At 34.1% G+C, this 14,398-nt stretch overlaps 1 protein-coding gene across 3 annotated transcripts in view; it reads left to right on the forward strand.

Moving 5' to 3' along the window:
• Positions 1 to 14,398, forward strand: part of GRIK2 (glutamate ionotropic receptor kainate type subunit 2) — a 651,919-nt gene that overhangs the window by 388,517 nt on the left and 249,004 nt on the right. For 2 of the 3 annotated variants that reach the window (XM_042939447.1, XM_042939448.1), the window contains exons 8-9: positions 2,163 to 2,306; positions 4,694 to 4,801. In XM_042939447.1, coding sequence (XP_042795381.1) covers positions 2,163 to 2,306; positions 4,694 to 4,801 — 252 coding nt within the window. Of the gene's footprint in view, positions 1 to 2,162; positions 2,307 to 4,693; positions 4,802 to 11,314; positions 11,356 to 14,398 lie in introns of those variants that run through there. The other variant, XM_042939449.1, reaches the window with a different exon arrangement.

Below are 14,398 nucleotides of genomic sequence, written 5' to 3' on the forward strand. Positions count from 1 at the left end.
TTCTAATTTAAAAAAAAAACTGTAGAAAAATACATAAAAAGAAAACATTAAGTTCCATTAATTATTAACTTTCAAGAGTAATTATTGGTTTCATTTTGGTGTATTTTCTTCTTTTTGATCTGCTGTTGTTGATATAACATGTAATATGGTGGTTAAGAATACTAGCTATGAGCAGAGAGTCTGTTTGAATCTGGGTCTTTCCACTTAATAACTGTGTGACTTTGCCTAGTTACTTAACATCTCCCAAAGTTGGTTTTGTCAATTGATGAATGGGAACAATAGTGGTGCTTTTATTAAACCATTATTGTGAGAATTAAATAAATTAAATAGTACATAATGAAGTACATGAAGATGTATAATAGTTTATGCTGGACATACAGCTCTGTTATCATCAGTGTTTACACTTAGCATCATATCCCATGCAATTTCTCATCTAATTGATTATTTTTCAAAACATAGTTATTAGTTATATGTAATATCATTGTGATTTTATTATGTTTCCTTAATTTGAACATTCAGTAGGTTTCCACTTTATAAATAAAAATAAATCATGTATGTAGCTTTTGTCTTATCCCTGATATCCTTATGGGAAATTCCAGAAAGAAATTACTGGGTTAAAAAGAACATGGATATTTTTAAGGCTTCTTTTGCAAGTTGCAAAATTGCCCTTTATCTTTGTAGTGTTTGAAAGTGTTCATTCCTCTCCACCTTTGTTAACGGTGATATTTTTTTTAATTTATTTTATTTTAAAATCAAATGTGTCTTTCATATTGTGGGAACTGTTTTTTATGACCACCTGTGTGCTGTATACATCCCCTGAATGTTACTTCAGGCCAAAGACAAATATCAGTCTAATCTTCAGGCTCATGATGTATGCCTGTATCAACTCCATGATTCTCTTTTCACTTTGCAGCCATCAGAGTATGCGAAAGTAGTCAGCTGGTATTTACAAAGTGAAGGTTATGAATCTGAGCTATATTCCCCAAAGATTTATGAACTATAAAATGGCATTATTATTATGTTCTGTCATTGCATTGTGCTCTTTACCCGTCTTCCATTTTATGTGGTAAAGCTCCTTAGGATCCATTTGCATGAAAGCTACTGTGTGTACTCATTTTGTATTGTATTGTGGCAAACGCTATAATCTACGGGGTTCCTATCCATTTTGGAATTCATTTCACAGCTCACTAATTGTGTGAATGAGAAGAGGAAATATATGCTTTTATTCCGAAGCATGCCAAGCAGATGGCCCAAAGTTCATTTCTAGCAGTACTGTCAGTGTGGCCCTCTTCTGTAGGTAGTGAGCCTGGCATCCATCCGTCAAACACAATGTGAGGCTCCATTTAACACAGCCGCTGACGGTCATGGAGCCTCTGGTTTGTTTCGACTTAAAAACATTTTATTTTTTATCATCAGTTTCTAAAGTGGACAGTCATTTGAGCAGGTGCAAACACAGAATTCATATTCGTTTTACTTGAGAAGACAAAATGAACTTTTATTCATATGGAAATTTGGGGGAAAAGAAAACAGGACAGGGGATTAAGCTTAGTTTCTTAAAAAGGGATTAATACATGTATTGAGATTCAAAACAGTAGCATTCATTTCTGAGATTGAATCTTCTGAAAAATTATATTGAAGAAAAGATCAGGGGTTATAATGAAGCTTTTTAGGTGAATCTCCTTTCAAATCTCTTTTGTTCTTCCTATACAAGAAAATTGTTTATTTACTTTTATATACAATATGTAATTTATTTAATCATTTAAAATGTTCCTAATTGCATTCATTGTATGTGTGTGTGTGTCTGTGTGTGTGTGTGTGTGTGTGTAGAGACAGAGTAAGGCAGAGACAGAGGGGGTGGCAAAAAAATAAAATAATGAATGTCTTCACACATTTCCTACTTCAACAAAGATACTAGGACAATATGAAATTGGGTTATTCAGGAAAGGGAGGATAGGTCAAATGTTCTAATGGAGCTGATGTAGTAATTGATAACAATACCTTATTTAAGAGAACCAGATCATGGGAAATACTGTTTTCTCACTTACATAAAGATAAACTGAGTATATGTTTCTCTTACCTCTTCCTTCTCTCCCCTTCCAGACCTTCTGTCATGGGTTTCACATGTTGTATTGACTCCATATTTCCTTTTTCTTGGCTTTCAGACTGACGCTGCTCTAATGTATGATGCGGTGCACGTGGTGTCTGTGGGCGTCCAACAGTTTCCCCAGATGACAGTCAGTTCCTTACAGTGTAATAGACACAAACCCTGGCGCTTTGGGACCCGTTTTATGAGCCTAATCAAAGAGGTATGTCAGGAGAAGCACATGTGCCTATTCTCTTTTGTCCTCAAGGTGAATGATTTGAGATTAGTTCAGTTTTCTTCACAGGTGAACTTTTATCTTTTAATTAAACTTACTTTCTTCCTCTGCACAAGCAAAATTAACAATTTTCAGCTCAGGTCATGATCTCACAGTTTGCAAGTTTGAGCCTGGCATTAGGCTCTGTGCTGACAGCTCAGAGCCTGGAGCCTGCTTTGGACTCTGTGTCCCCCTCTCTCTCTGCCCCTCCCCCATTTTCTCTCTCTCTCTCTCTCTCTCTCTCTCTCTCTCTCTGTCTCTCTCTCTCTGTCTGTCTCTCAAAAATAAATAAAAACATTAAAAAAAATTTTTTTAAAAGAATCTCCAGTTCCTTGGCAAAGAATACCTATGAATTTTCCTTGTGTAATTTTTAACATATTCTCAGATAGGTGAAATGACACTCCCTGAAGAATATGTAGTTCATTTATTTGTTTCACATTCTACATTTACATCTGGTTTAAAACTGAACATCAAAGGGCTACAAACATAGTGCACAGACTTGGCTAGTTGAAGAAATGCTTTCTGAATGCAGCATATGAGTACTGAGATGTGTGTTCAACAGTCATATAAGAAACAGTTGCATGAAACTCACTATTATATTTATTGTAAGGTGTTGCTGAGGACCTTGTCCATTAAATCACACAGTGTGCCTCTTTATGAGGACCAACAGGAGACACTCCTCTCAGGTTTCACTGCCATGAAAAGTTTCTTCTCCTGGGCAGTTGGTATGTCTTAAAATATGGACCCTATGTATTGTGTTTAGATCATATTTTCTTCATTGCTTTGGTCACTAGGAAGTTCAGAGTTAAATTTGTGATTCACTGTTATTAGTTGTGCATTTTCACCTGATGAGCGTTTCCTTATACTGCCTTTATCCCAGATTTGTTTTACTATCCTACGCTTCTACTTCTGTACTTTTTTAGTGTTTATTCATTTTTGAGAGAGAGAGAGAAGCAGAGTGTGAGCTGGGGAGGGGCAGGAAGAGAAGGAGACACAGAATCCAAAGCAGGTTCCAGGCTTCGAGCTGTCAACACAGAGCCCGATGCGGGGCTCGAACTCACAAACAGTTGCGAGATCATGACATGAGCCGGAGTCAGATGCTTAACTGACTGAGCCACCCAGGCGCCCCAGTACTTACTGCTCACAATGTCTATTTTTGTACTAATATGCATTTTTGTTAATCACCTGAGGTTATTATTTTTGGAAGAGTTTGGGTTAACAATATTTTTTCTTCCTTATTGGAGACTGGTTAACACATGTTTAAACTCAGTGATGACATGTTGTAATATGTATGTAGATATGTATTGTAATATTTTCTGTTTTATTTATAATTTATTAGCCTAAAACTGTTTTGGGATCCCTATATATAAGTATAGAAATACATGGAACCTAAGAAATGTGATAATGATATCCATTTGTAGTGCTTATTGAAATGTTACCTATAATCTATTTGGTTTTATTTTTTTGGATCTTGGTGTATATTCTTTCAAACATTTAACTGTAAGTATACATTACTTAAAGTTTTCATATAGCTAGTTTTATAAATTATTTCTAAATGACAAATATGGAAAACATTAGTTTGTCTATGTAGCTAGCAGAATGAGAAAACTTTTTATATTAAAACTAAAACTCAAAAATTTGTTTACCTGTGATGGGTGAACCCATTATATAACTGGAAAATTTTATTTCCACTTCCTACTACATGGAAAGCTCTTTTTACACGAAGTATAGTTAGATATGAAGTAATTTGGATATGTTTCTCCCAGTCTCACTTAAGGGAAAATAAAGTAATAAGTTAATTATTCTAAGAGGAAAGTGCGTAATTGAAGTTGTATAACACAGGTTTTCCTAAATTCATTTTCTTTCCTTGTAATAAAATAAGTTTATGTTCATATTAGTATGAATTTAGGAGTGGTATTTTATAATAGTAATTCTATTTGCAATCTCCAGTGAGACATTGACTATCTCATTTATTATAATATGTAACTAAATTATTCTCAGTTTGCTGAAGGAAGTTTGCTATTTAAAACATAATCTTCAAATTTCTCATAAAAAGTTATGCCTATAAAGGGCATTATTTAAAATGAAAAATTTGTAATAAATTCTGTATTGTGACTAAGATAATTTCTGTAGAAAAAAATCCTCTAAAGTTCAGAAGAGAAAAAAATGTTTTAAAAATTAGTAGTGATGTCAATTTAGGAGAAGAAAATAATGTTTGTTATTTTTTGTGTGAAAAAAATGTTTTATCTATCTTTCTTCCTTCCTTTCTTTCTTTCTTTCTTTCTTTCTTTCTTTCTTTCTTTCTTCCTTTACTAATCCATTTTTTTTCCCTGTAGGCACACTGGGAAGGTCTCACAGGCAGAATAACTTTCAATAAAACCAATGGCTTGCGAACAGATTTTGATTTGGATGTGATCAGCCTGAAGGAAGAAGGTTTGGAAAAGGTACTTGAGTCATTCAACTTATTTACTTAAATTATTAAATGAAAGATTAAATGGGAAGATATTATATGGAAATATTCCCTCTATTAGCCACATTTCATTGGCATTTAACTTTATTGAATAACTCTTAAGAATACATCTTCAATTTGTTATATTGAGTATAATAATGGAGACTTAGTATTTAAAGATAATGGGTGTCTTAAGACAATGAAATATTTTATTTTCTCACCCAGGTTTTTCTTATACCATGAGATGCATATCATCTTTATTGACCTTCAGATTTAATACAGTAGTTAAAAAATATTTATACTTTTGCTTGCCTAGACTTTCCTATTTAGAGCAGGTCATAAAAAAAGGATTAAATACAGAAGTATGTTTCCATAGCTGGGTCATATTCATGTGAAATGTCCGAATTCATGTACACAAAATAAATTAGGTATGAACATAAATACACAGAATCTTACTTGATTCTGTTTGTAGGGATTGAGGTAAGTACAGACAAGGATTACAGAATTTGGGTATATGCTTACTATAAAATATAGTAGTGTAAGTTTGTTTATATTTGTAATGCTTTCTTATTATGATAGACCCTATAAAGGAAACATTAGAGAATCTTTCTGTAGGTTCTAATGTGGATTATAGACAGACTCTGAATATAATGGTTACCAGGTACATGTGATGATCAACCATTCTGATAAGCTATACATGTTGCCTTGAGATTTCAAAAATATTTTGTACACTCCTCTGAAATTTGAAATTTTGTTTTGATTAATTAAACACAATCTTTATATTCAAGGAGCTTTTTATTTAGAGTGATCAGATAACACATTTGTGAATACATACAATGGAAAAATGTTTCAAGCTTTAAAAGAGTGATGAAAGACTATTTCTGACAAAGGATATAATTAAGTATAGAGTCATAGTATATGAGGTACTTTGAACTAGGCTTTGAATAATGGAGAATTATTGATTGGTAGAGATTGAGTCATTGCAAAAAGAGGTAATAACATGTGTAAACACATAGCATAGTGTTTGATTTAACATATGTATATGTATACGCACACTCAGTGGGATATAGAGCTAAAATGCTAGATTTAAGTCATAAAGTGAGCACCATGTTGAAATGTTTGCAATGTATACAATACAAATGCAAAGGCCTATGAGATGCATTGGAAGATATTATAGTTTGAAATTATTTTAATATGAAGCCATGAAGTTAAAACTATTCTGAGAGTGGAAGTGAGAGATGAAGAAAGAGTAACAGAAGGCAGTAACTGAATCTTCAGCAGTGTTGTTAGTTCAAGGAAGAGCAGAGCATTGGAACTATGATTGTGAGGAGTAATGGGGGAGCCAGGTGGTAAAGGTAGAAGGAGCCAATGATAAAAGCATAAATCAAAGATTGATGAAGAAATTAGTGGGGGAAATTGTCATTAGAGAGAAATTGGAAAAAAATCTGAGAAGGCACGTAAGGTACTGATATTGAGTGAAGGCAAGTTAAAGAGAAGGGGAATTAAAAGTTCAAATCAAAGTCTTCCCGTATCTTCAAAAATCAGTACATGAGTCATCAGCTAAAAGATGGTGGTGGGATTTAGATTGGTCAGATCTTAAGAATAATGGGAATTTTTTTGTAAATGCCATTGTGAGGGATTTGACTTTGAGTAGTAGGAGTAAATTGCTGCTAAGTAGCAAAATGTACTGATATTTTAACTTAGTAGAATGGTTAAGAAATCAAGGTGTGGATTCAGACAGAATTGGGCTCAAATCCTTGTTCTGCCATTTACTATTTATGGACAAGTTTCTTAATCTCTCCAAAATAAAGTGTCTTCAACTACATCAGGGGGTGATGGCAGTAGCTAATTCAAGAAAACTAATGAGTCTTGCTGACTTTACTTTTACTTTGTCCTGAAGAATATAGTTACTAACCCATAGATGTAAAGACAGAGTTCCTACTTTGATAGAGTTCACAGTTTGGCAGGTTCAACAGATGTGATCCAAGAGTTTTAAATTAAAATTACAATTCTATCACAAGTGTGTGAACTTCACCCTTCCATCCAAGTTCTCTGTGCCAAATTCCTCATCTCAAAAATTGTAGAGTGCAAAGGGCTTCCCTCTGGGACAGGCTGAAGTGAGAATATCATGGCCTCTGAAAGAACCTGTAAATACAATCTTTATAGGTGTCAAGGCTAGGAATTTAATTATCCTCAATTCTATTTTATCATGACTGGGTGAGGAAAATGAACCAAATAATGTGTAAAATGTTGGTTTTATCCATTACTTCTCCTCATGCCTACCACCTTTTCCTAGCTTTATCTTGGTAATGTTTGTCCAACACACTTCATTTATTCATTTGATTCTCTAACAAATATAGAGTGAACCTCTATTTTGTGCCCTCATGAGGATTATACTCTAGTGAAGGAAATCTGCCAATTATAAATGGACTCACAAAAGTATAATATAGGATTATGCAGTATTACGTGTTAAAAATAAAGATGACTTTTTAATATTTCATGAAAATCATAGATTTTGGATCACTTTCTGAAAGGTGAACCTTAGGACTGAAACAGTTAATAGGAAGAAGTCCATGCTTCTGATGTTAACAACTGTGGAGCAGATAAACCAGAAAGGAACAGGTTTGTTTCCAACAGACAGAGAAAGGTGAGGCATGTTCAAAGATCTGAGTTTGGGGTTGAAATGTGACTATGAACACATCTTTTCCACTTAGTGCCCAGAGATCAAATTGAATATTTTCCTTGGGACCGTGATTAGAACCCAGCCCATTTAGCCATTGTCTAAGAAGGGTCACTAATACTGCACACACAGCCCGTTACGTCTTTCCATACACGCTCTCCAGGCCATGGGGGTGCCTGGAGAATAAGAATAAGGGGGTTAGGGGACTGTAGGTGCCATTCCAGATTTTGTCTACCTCAGGCAATAGGACAGTTCATTTTCTTTAAGAGCTTCGTATTCAACATTCAAGAATAGGAGAAGGAATATAAGAATAAGTAGTTTTCCCAGCTTGAATTCTTCTGGTCAGTTTGAAGAACATATTGCATTTTCTACTTCCAGAATATGCTTAGAATCCATCTATTTCTCTTCACATCCATTGTTGCAATCATAGCCAGGGTACCTTTCACCTGGACTTCTACATCGGAACCCCAATAAGCCTCACTTTTCTACTCCCCCTTACAATTCATTCTTCACACAACAGTAGCTGGAGCAGTGTCTTTAAAAGTAAATCGATCCGAGGGGCGCCTGGGTGGCGCAGTCGGTTAAGCGTCCGACTTCAGCCAGGTCACGATCTCGCGGTCCGTGAGTTCGAGCCCGGCGTCAGGCTCTGGGCTGATGGCTCGGAGCTTGGAGCCTGTTTCCGATTCTGTGTTTCCCTCTCTCTCTGCCCCTCCCCCGTTCATGCTCTGTCTCTCTCTGTTCCAAAAATAAATTAAAAACGTTGAAAAAAAATTAAAAAAAAAAAAAAAAAAAAAAGTAAATCGATCCGTGTCATTGCTCTGTTTAAATCCTTTCACTTATTTCTACTGCATTCTGATTAAAATCCAAATATAATTTACAAAGTACTGCCTACCTCCCCTCTCAACTCTTATCACCATCTTAGATGTTTTTTTATGTTTTAATTACATTGGCTTTTGTTCATTTTTTACACAGACACAAAGCTTTCTCTATTACTTTGGCAGTAGAGTTTTCCCAGCCTGGAAAACCAACCCCTAGCCCTTTGCCTGGCTAACTCTTACTCTTAATCATCTTGGGCGGGGGGGGGGGGGGGGGGGGGGGGGGGGGGGATGTCACAGATTAAATCTTTCTTTCTTAGATAGACGTCCCATAAGCCTAAGCAATTTTAAGTTTTTCATAGCGCCCTGTACTTTTCCTTCCTGGCACATATTACAATCTGTTATTATGTATTTATGTGTACTTTTATGAAAAAAATGACCATGTTCCTAGCCAGTCCTATTAGATAGAAAAAAATTGCCCCCAGTCCCACTATTTACATATTCAAGGCCTAGCAAAGTCTTTGGCACAAAGTATATCCTCAAGAAATATTGACTTGAATGAATGAAGGGTCACGGTCACCATGAGAATCATGAAAGGTACTTCCCATAGAATGCTTATTCAAGTGTCTGGTGCAAAGTTATTTTCCTATGGCACAGCATTACAATTTTTTTTTCCAGGTTTGCCCCACACTTACACAGTGAGAACAGAGAAACCCAGTAGTTAGTCAAAGGGCTGGGGTTATGAGTCAAGGCTTCAAGGGGTACAGGATTTTAGAGTATAGGAGAAGGGAACACTGAAGTCTGAGCTTATAAGGATGCACAATGCATCCCACATAGCAAAGTTTAATCTTGACATTCCAATTCTTATCAATGAGTAAACATGATTATTTATATAAGTTCCCCTTTTTCATCATATAAGTTTATGGTGTGGAAATAAACAAAGACCACTTAAAGGAGAACAAACAGAAGTTATTCAGAGTTTCCTGTAGCCACCATCACTTGCATTTGGCAGAGATGCACAGGTGGGCTGGTCAGTGGAAAAGCTTTATCGTGGAAAAAGAGGCCTCAGATGTGTTCTGATTGGAGATTGTGGACATGAGGAAATGAGATGGGCTAATGAGAAGGGGGCATTTAGGGTGATTGTTTGGAGGGCATATTTAAGCTTCTCTGATTGATCCTGAGTTGGAATGGTGGCAAAAAATAGGGAAGCTGGGGGTTATTGAATAAATTTTGACCATTTTGGGCTGATGTCTTAGAGGTTGTGGTTTGGCTTCCCATGTTGTTTGCTCCAGAGGCTCAGGGTCAAGTTCTATTTTCATACATGGTCAAACTGTTGTCTATTTGTATATTCAGTCTGTCTATGGAATTACTGAAGTTACTTGACAGAAGAGGAAGAAATAGAAAAAATAATAAGGTCAAGAAAAATCGACATTAGGAAAATAAAAATGTCTTCATAACTGACAATAAAATGAGGTTTTTTAGTTTATATTTTTTTGAATATGTAACCAGGATATGATTTACCACTGGAAGTGGTTTAACCTTACTTACCTAGTCCTTTGAAGCTTATCTATGTCCTTAGGAAAGGCCAGGTTCATTTGGAACAAAAGACCTTATTAAATGGCATAAGATGTTAAGAAATATTGACATGTTCAATAGTCACAAGGACTCTATTTAGAGCAAAAACAATTTGAAGCTTTTATATAAGATAGGTTTGAATCGAGTTGATGACACTCCATGATAATAGTGCATTTCCATTGCAAGGTGAGTTATCTAGAGACCATTTTGGGGAAAATAACCACTTATACTTAAAAAAAATTTCAAGAAACTACAACGCAATAATAAAATCACTTATACATCTGAAACTAGTATAACACTGTATATTAATTATACCTGAATTAAAAATAAATAAGTAAAATAATAAAATCAGTTAATCCTACCACATGGTTGAGTTGTCTTACTGAATGTGTTTTGTGACTACTATGTATGTTATGTGCTCTCCAAAAAAAACCCCCAAAAATAAAACAAACAAACAAACAACAACTACAAAAAAGGCTCTATTCAAATGAATTTTTATTGTACTAGAGAATACTAGCTTCCAAGTAGAGTGTTGAACTAAAATCATTCTTGTGTAACCCTCATGGCTTTTTTCCAGCATCAAACTTTGCTATTTGTTTTGGTTATTTTGCTGATAGCCTCTTGAATGTAATATTTATATTAAATGTAAAATAGAACTTGGAGAACAGAATTTTCTGTCTTCTCAGAGGAAAGAGTCTAATCCTTATGAAAAATTGGCTTTGTGTATTAATTTTATATTAATTTTGAAAAAAACCATAAGGCTAAAACCAATACATTTCTCTGGCCAGATACGGTACTAAGGAGCCTGGAAATGTTTAGGACTATGAACAATAATATGGTGTTTGCCTCAGCATGTTTTTATCATAAAATCAGCTTCTAACTTGTATATCCTTAGGGGAAATTTTGAAAAAAAACAAGTGGCTACAAAAGGCCATTTTATGAAATCTATGTTTGCCAATTTCTACAAAGTTAAGAATTTATATATATATATATATATATTATATATAATATTTATATATGTATAAATATACATATATAGTATATATAATATATATAATATATAAAGCAAGATAATCCATACTTGCAAACTTTTATAAAGTATAAAATTATCATATTTTACTTTCAAGTGAAGCTTCATTTCAACTTTTGACATCATTTTTATCTGAATATTTACCGCTTGCATTTGGGCCCACTTGTAGAAACTGGTGTCAGTAATCCATAGGCTTCTTACTGAAAACTCAAATATTTTTACAATGTATGAAGAGGGTGAGAATTAGTAGTGAAACCCTGCCTGCCGAAATTTACAGGCATAGATGTTCCAGGATCAGAACATGTTTCAAATTGCTTTTTGAAAAACTTTTTATAGAACATATATATTTTTAGAACAAGTGGTAATTTCTATGGAAGTCTTTACTATTGACCTTTCTCTTGCCTGTAGAATCCTGTACTCATTAACTCCCTATGAAAAAGGTGTCTGAATGGAATTTACAGTCTTCAAAATTTATCTAAGTGTGAAAATCCACACTAGATAGGTGAGAACTATTTCTTTGATAGACTTCTAGATACCTGATGCATAGTAGTTTTTATCTTTCTCTCTTTGATGGCATTTGATACATATATTCTGGTTCCCATGACAACAGTGACCCCCAACTTTCCCAGGAATTGAGATTTCTTTTGCTTCTCTGTAAGAAAGCAATGCTAATGGTGATGTCGACTAGTCAGAAATGTGTTGTTTGCTTCTTAAAAAGCAAAAATGCATCCTAGGCAGGATCCAAGCCTGAGGTTTTTCTTTGGAGATGTTAACCATTTAATTTGTCTAACTCTTATTTAGAATTCATTATATGCCCTATCTCACAACTGTACTGTAACAATATTTTTGGTTTGTGTGCCGGTATGTTTATAGTCACTATTTTGCTTGATAACTTTTAACCTTCAGAGTGGTAAAATATTTAAAATAACTATTTACAGATGATATTTATGTTTGGAAGTCAATTGGATTATTTTATTTGAGAGCACACAATTCCTTATTTTGGCCCATCAGAGAATACCAAATATTGACTTTTTTTCTTATTTTGGCTCATCAGAGAATACCAAATACTGACTTTGAATTAAGCATGTATAGTAAATATAATTTTTAAAGCATTGATTTGATTTTAATGTAATCTCTGAACTACATTTTTATTCTTGGAAAAATAGTCCTTAATTAATTGAACGTTACCACATTGTTATATTTGAGAATAGTTAATTAATTGATTCAAATTTTATTTAAAAAATAAAAACACCACCTGTCTCTAACTCTTTGTTAATATTTATGGTTGTCTCTGCCCTAGACAAAAATAAAAATCCTAAAGGTGAAAAATCTATGTTTAGATTAGTCATCCGTTTCTGTGAGATGATTATATATTTACTGATTTATCGTCCTCATGTGAACACTGTATTTCTCAAATGGTGAAATTCCAGCCCCTGTGGAAACTGGTGGATAAATAGTTTTAGGAAAGTAATTGGGGTGTAACTGAGCGGTTCTTCGCATGGTCCTCATAGGCCAAAATCACTTACGTATGAAGGTAGCTCAGTTCCCAGGTAATTGTTCTTTACTATGAATTCTTCCTGGCATGCAGCAGATAGGCACTGCTGTGAAATGGTTCATGTTTATCTTTGGGACATCAGGTACCAATTCCAATTCTGTTACCATGTAGCCCAATAAAAATATGCAACCGTTAATTATTAGTAGTACTTTTATTGGACAGTAACGTAAATAACTATCTCTACTTTTCATAAAAAAAAATTCCAACATTAGAAGAGGTGAGGTAAGTAAGAGAAAAAAGTCTCTTATTTGCCTGCAACACTTAGCAAAACAACTACTGTATTGAAAACACTCTGTTTTCATTATTCTGTATCCCACTATACAGGCCTGAGAACCTGACTTTGTAAATTATCTAGAAAGTATACTAGTTAATGGAGATATGTACAGTCCACCAGTGTATAGTTGATCAATTGAAGAGAATATTCACCTCCCAAATATGAATTAGCATTTAATATCAATACATTCCTTATGCTTTCCATTTCTTGATACCTTCAAACAGTACTATCAGGGATGTCCCTTCTTCTAAAGGAATGGTAAATATCCTTCAGGCAAAGTATACTTAATGTGTCATATGTTTAGAAGCAACTAATTATTGAGTATATTTTTAAAACAAAAATTTTAAGATGGAGACTCCACATTGCGCTAGGACTGTTTTAAATATGATGTTTAAAACATTTGCATATTCCTGATGGTGAAAGATGCTGAGAATATTCTCCTGTACCTGTTGGCATTCTATATCTTCTTTGGGAAAAAGAGTTAAGATTTTCTGCCCATTTTTATTTGGATTGTTTGTAGGGTTTTTTGTTTGTTTTGTTTTGTTTTGCTCTTGAGTTGAAATAGTTCTTTATATATTTTGGATATGAACTCCTTATCAGATGTATAATTTCAAAATATTTTCTCTCATTCAGTAGGTTGCCTTTTCATTTTATTGATGGTTTCCTTTGCTCTGCAGCAGTTTTTTAGTCTGATATAGTCCTATTTATTTATTTTTACTTTTGTTACTTTTGCTTTTGACATCAGATTTTAAAGAATTTGCCAAGACCTATGTCAAAGATCTCACCCCTTATGTTTTCTTCTCGGAGCTTTAGGGTTCCGGGTCTTACATTCAAATCAATCCATTCTGAGTTAATTTCTATGTATGGTATAAAATAGTGGTTTAGTTTAATTCTTTTGCATGTGGCTGTCCTGTTTTTATTGAAGAGACTGTGCTTTCCCCATTGTGTATTCTTGGTTCCTTTGTCATAAATTAATTGACCATATATATGTGGACTTATTTCTGGACTCTCTGTTCTAGTCCATTGATCCATGTGTCTGTTTTTTAAGCTGACACCAGACTGTTTTAATTACTATAGCTTTGTAATATACTTTGAATTCAGGAAATGTGATGCCTCTGCTTTTTATTTTTTTTCTTTCTTTCTCAAGATTGCTTTGGCTATTTGGATTGTGTGTGTGTGTGTGTGTGTGTGTGTGTGTGTGTGTGTGTATGCGTGTGTGTATGCAAGTGGTTCCATATAAATTTTAAGGTTATTTGTTCTATTTATTTCAAAATGTCACTGGAATTGTGATAGGGATTGCATTGAATCTGTAGGTAGCTTTGGATAGTATGGCCATTTTAACAATATCAATTCTTCCAATCCATGATTATGGAATATCCTTCCATTTATTTGTGTTTTCTAGAATTTCTTTCATTAATGCCTTGTAGATTTTTTTGGGGGGGGGTTGTGTATAGTTAATGCATAATGTTACATTCATTTCAGGTATGCAACATAATGATTCAACTTCTCTATACATTATGCTATCTATGCTTACCACAAGTATAACTACCATCTGTCACCACACAACACTATTATATTATCATTGACTATATTCTATATGCTGTGTCTTTTATACCCTTGACTTATTTATTCCATAACTAGAAGCCTATATCTGCCAGTCCCC

The sequence above is a fragment of the Panthera leo genome, chromosome B2, assembly GCF_018350215.1.
Source record: "Panthera leo isolate Ple1 chromosome B2, P.leo_Ple1_pat1.1, whole genome shotgun sequence".
NCBI lineage: Eukaryota > Metazoa > Chordata > Mammalia > Carnivora > Felidae > Panthera > Panthera leo.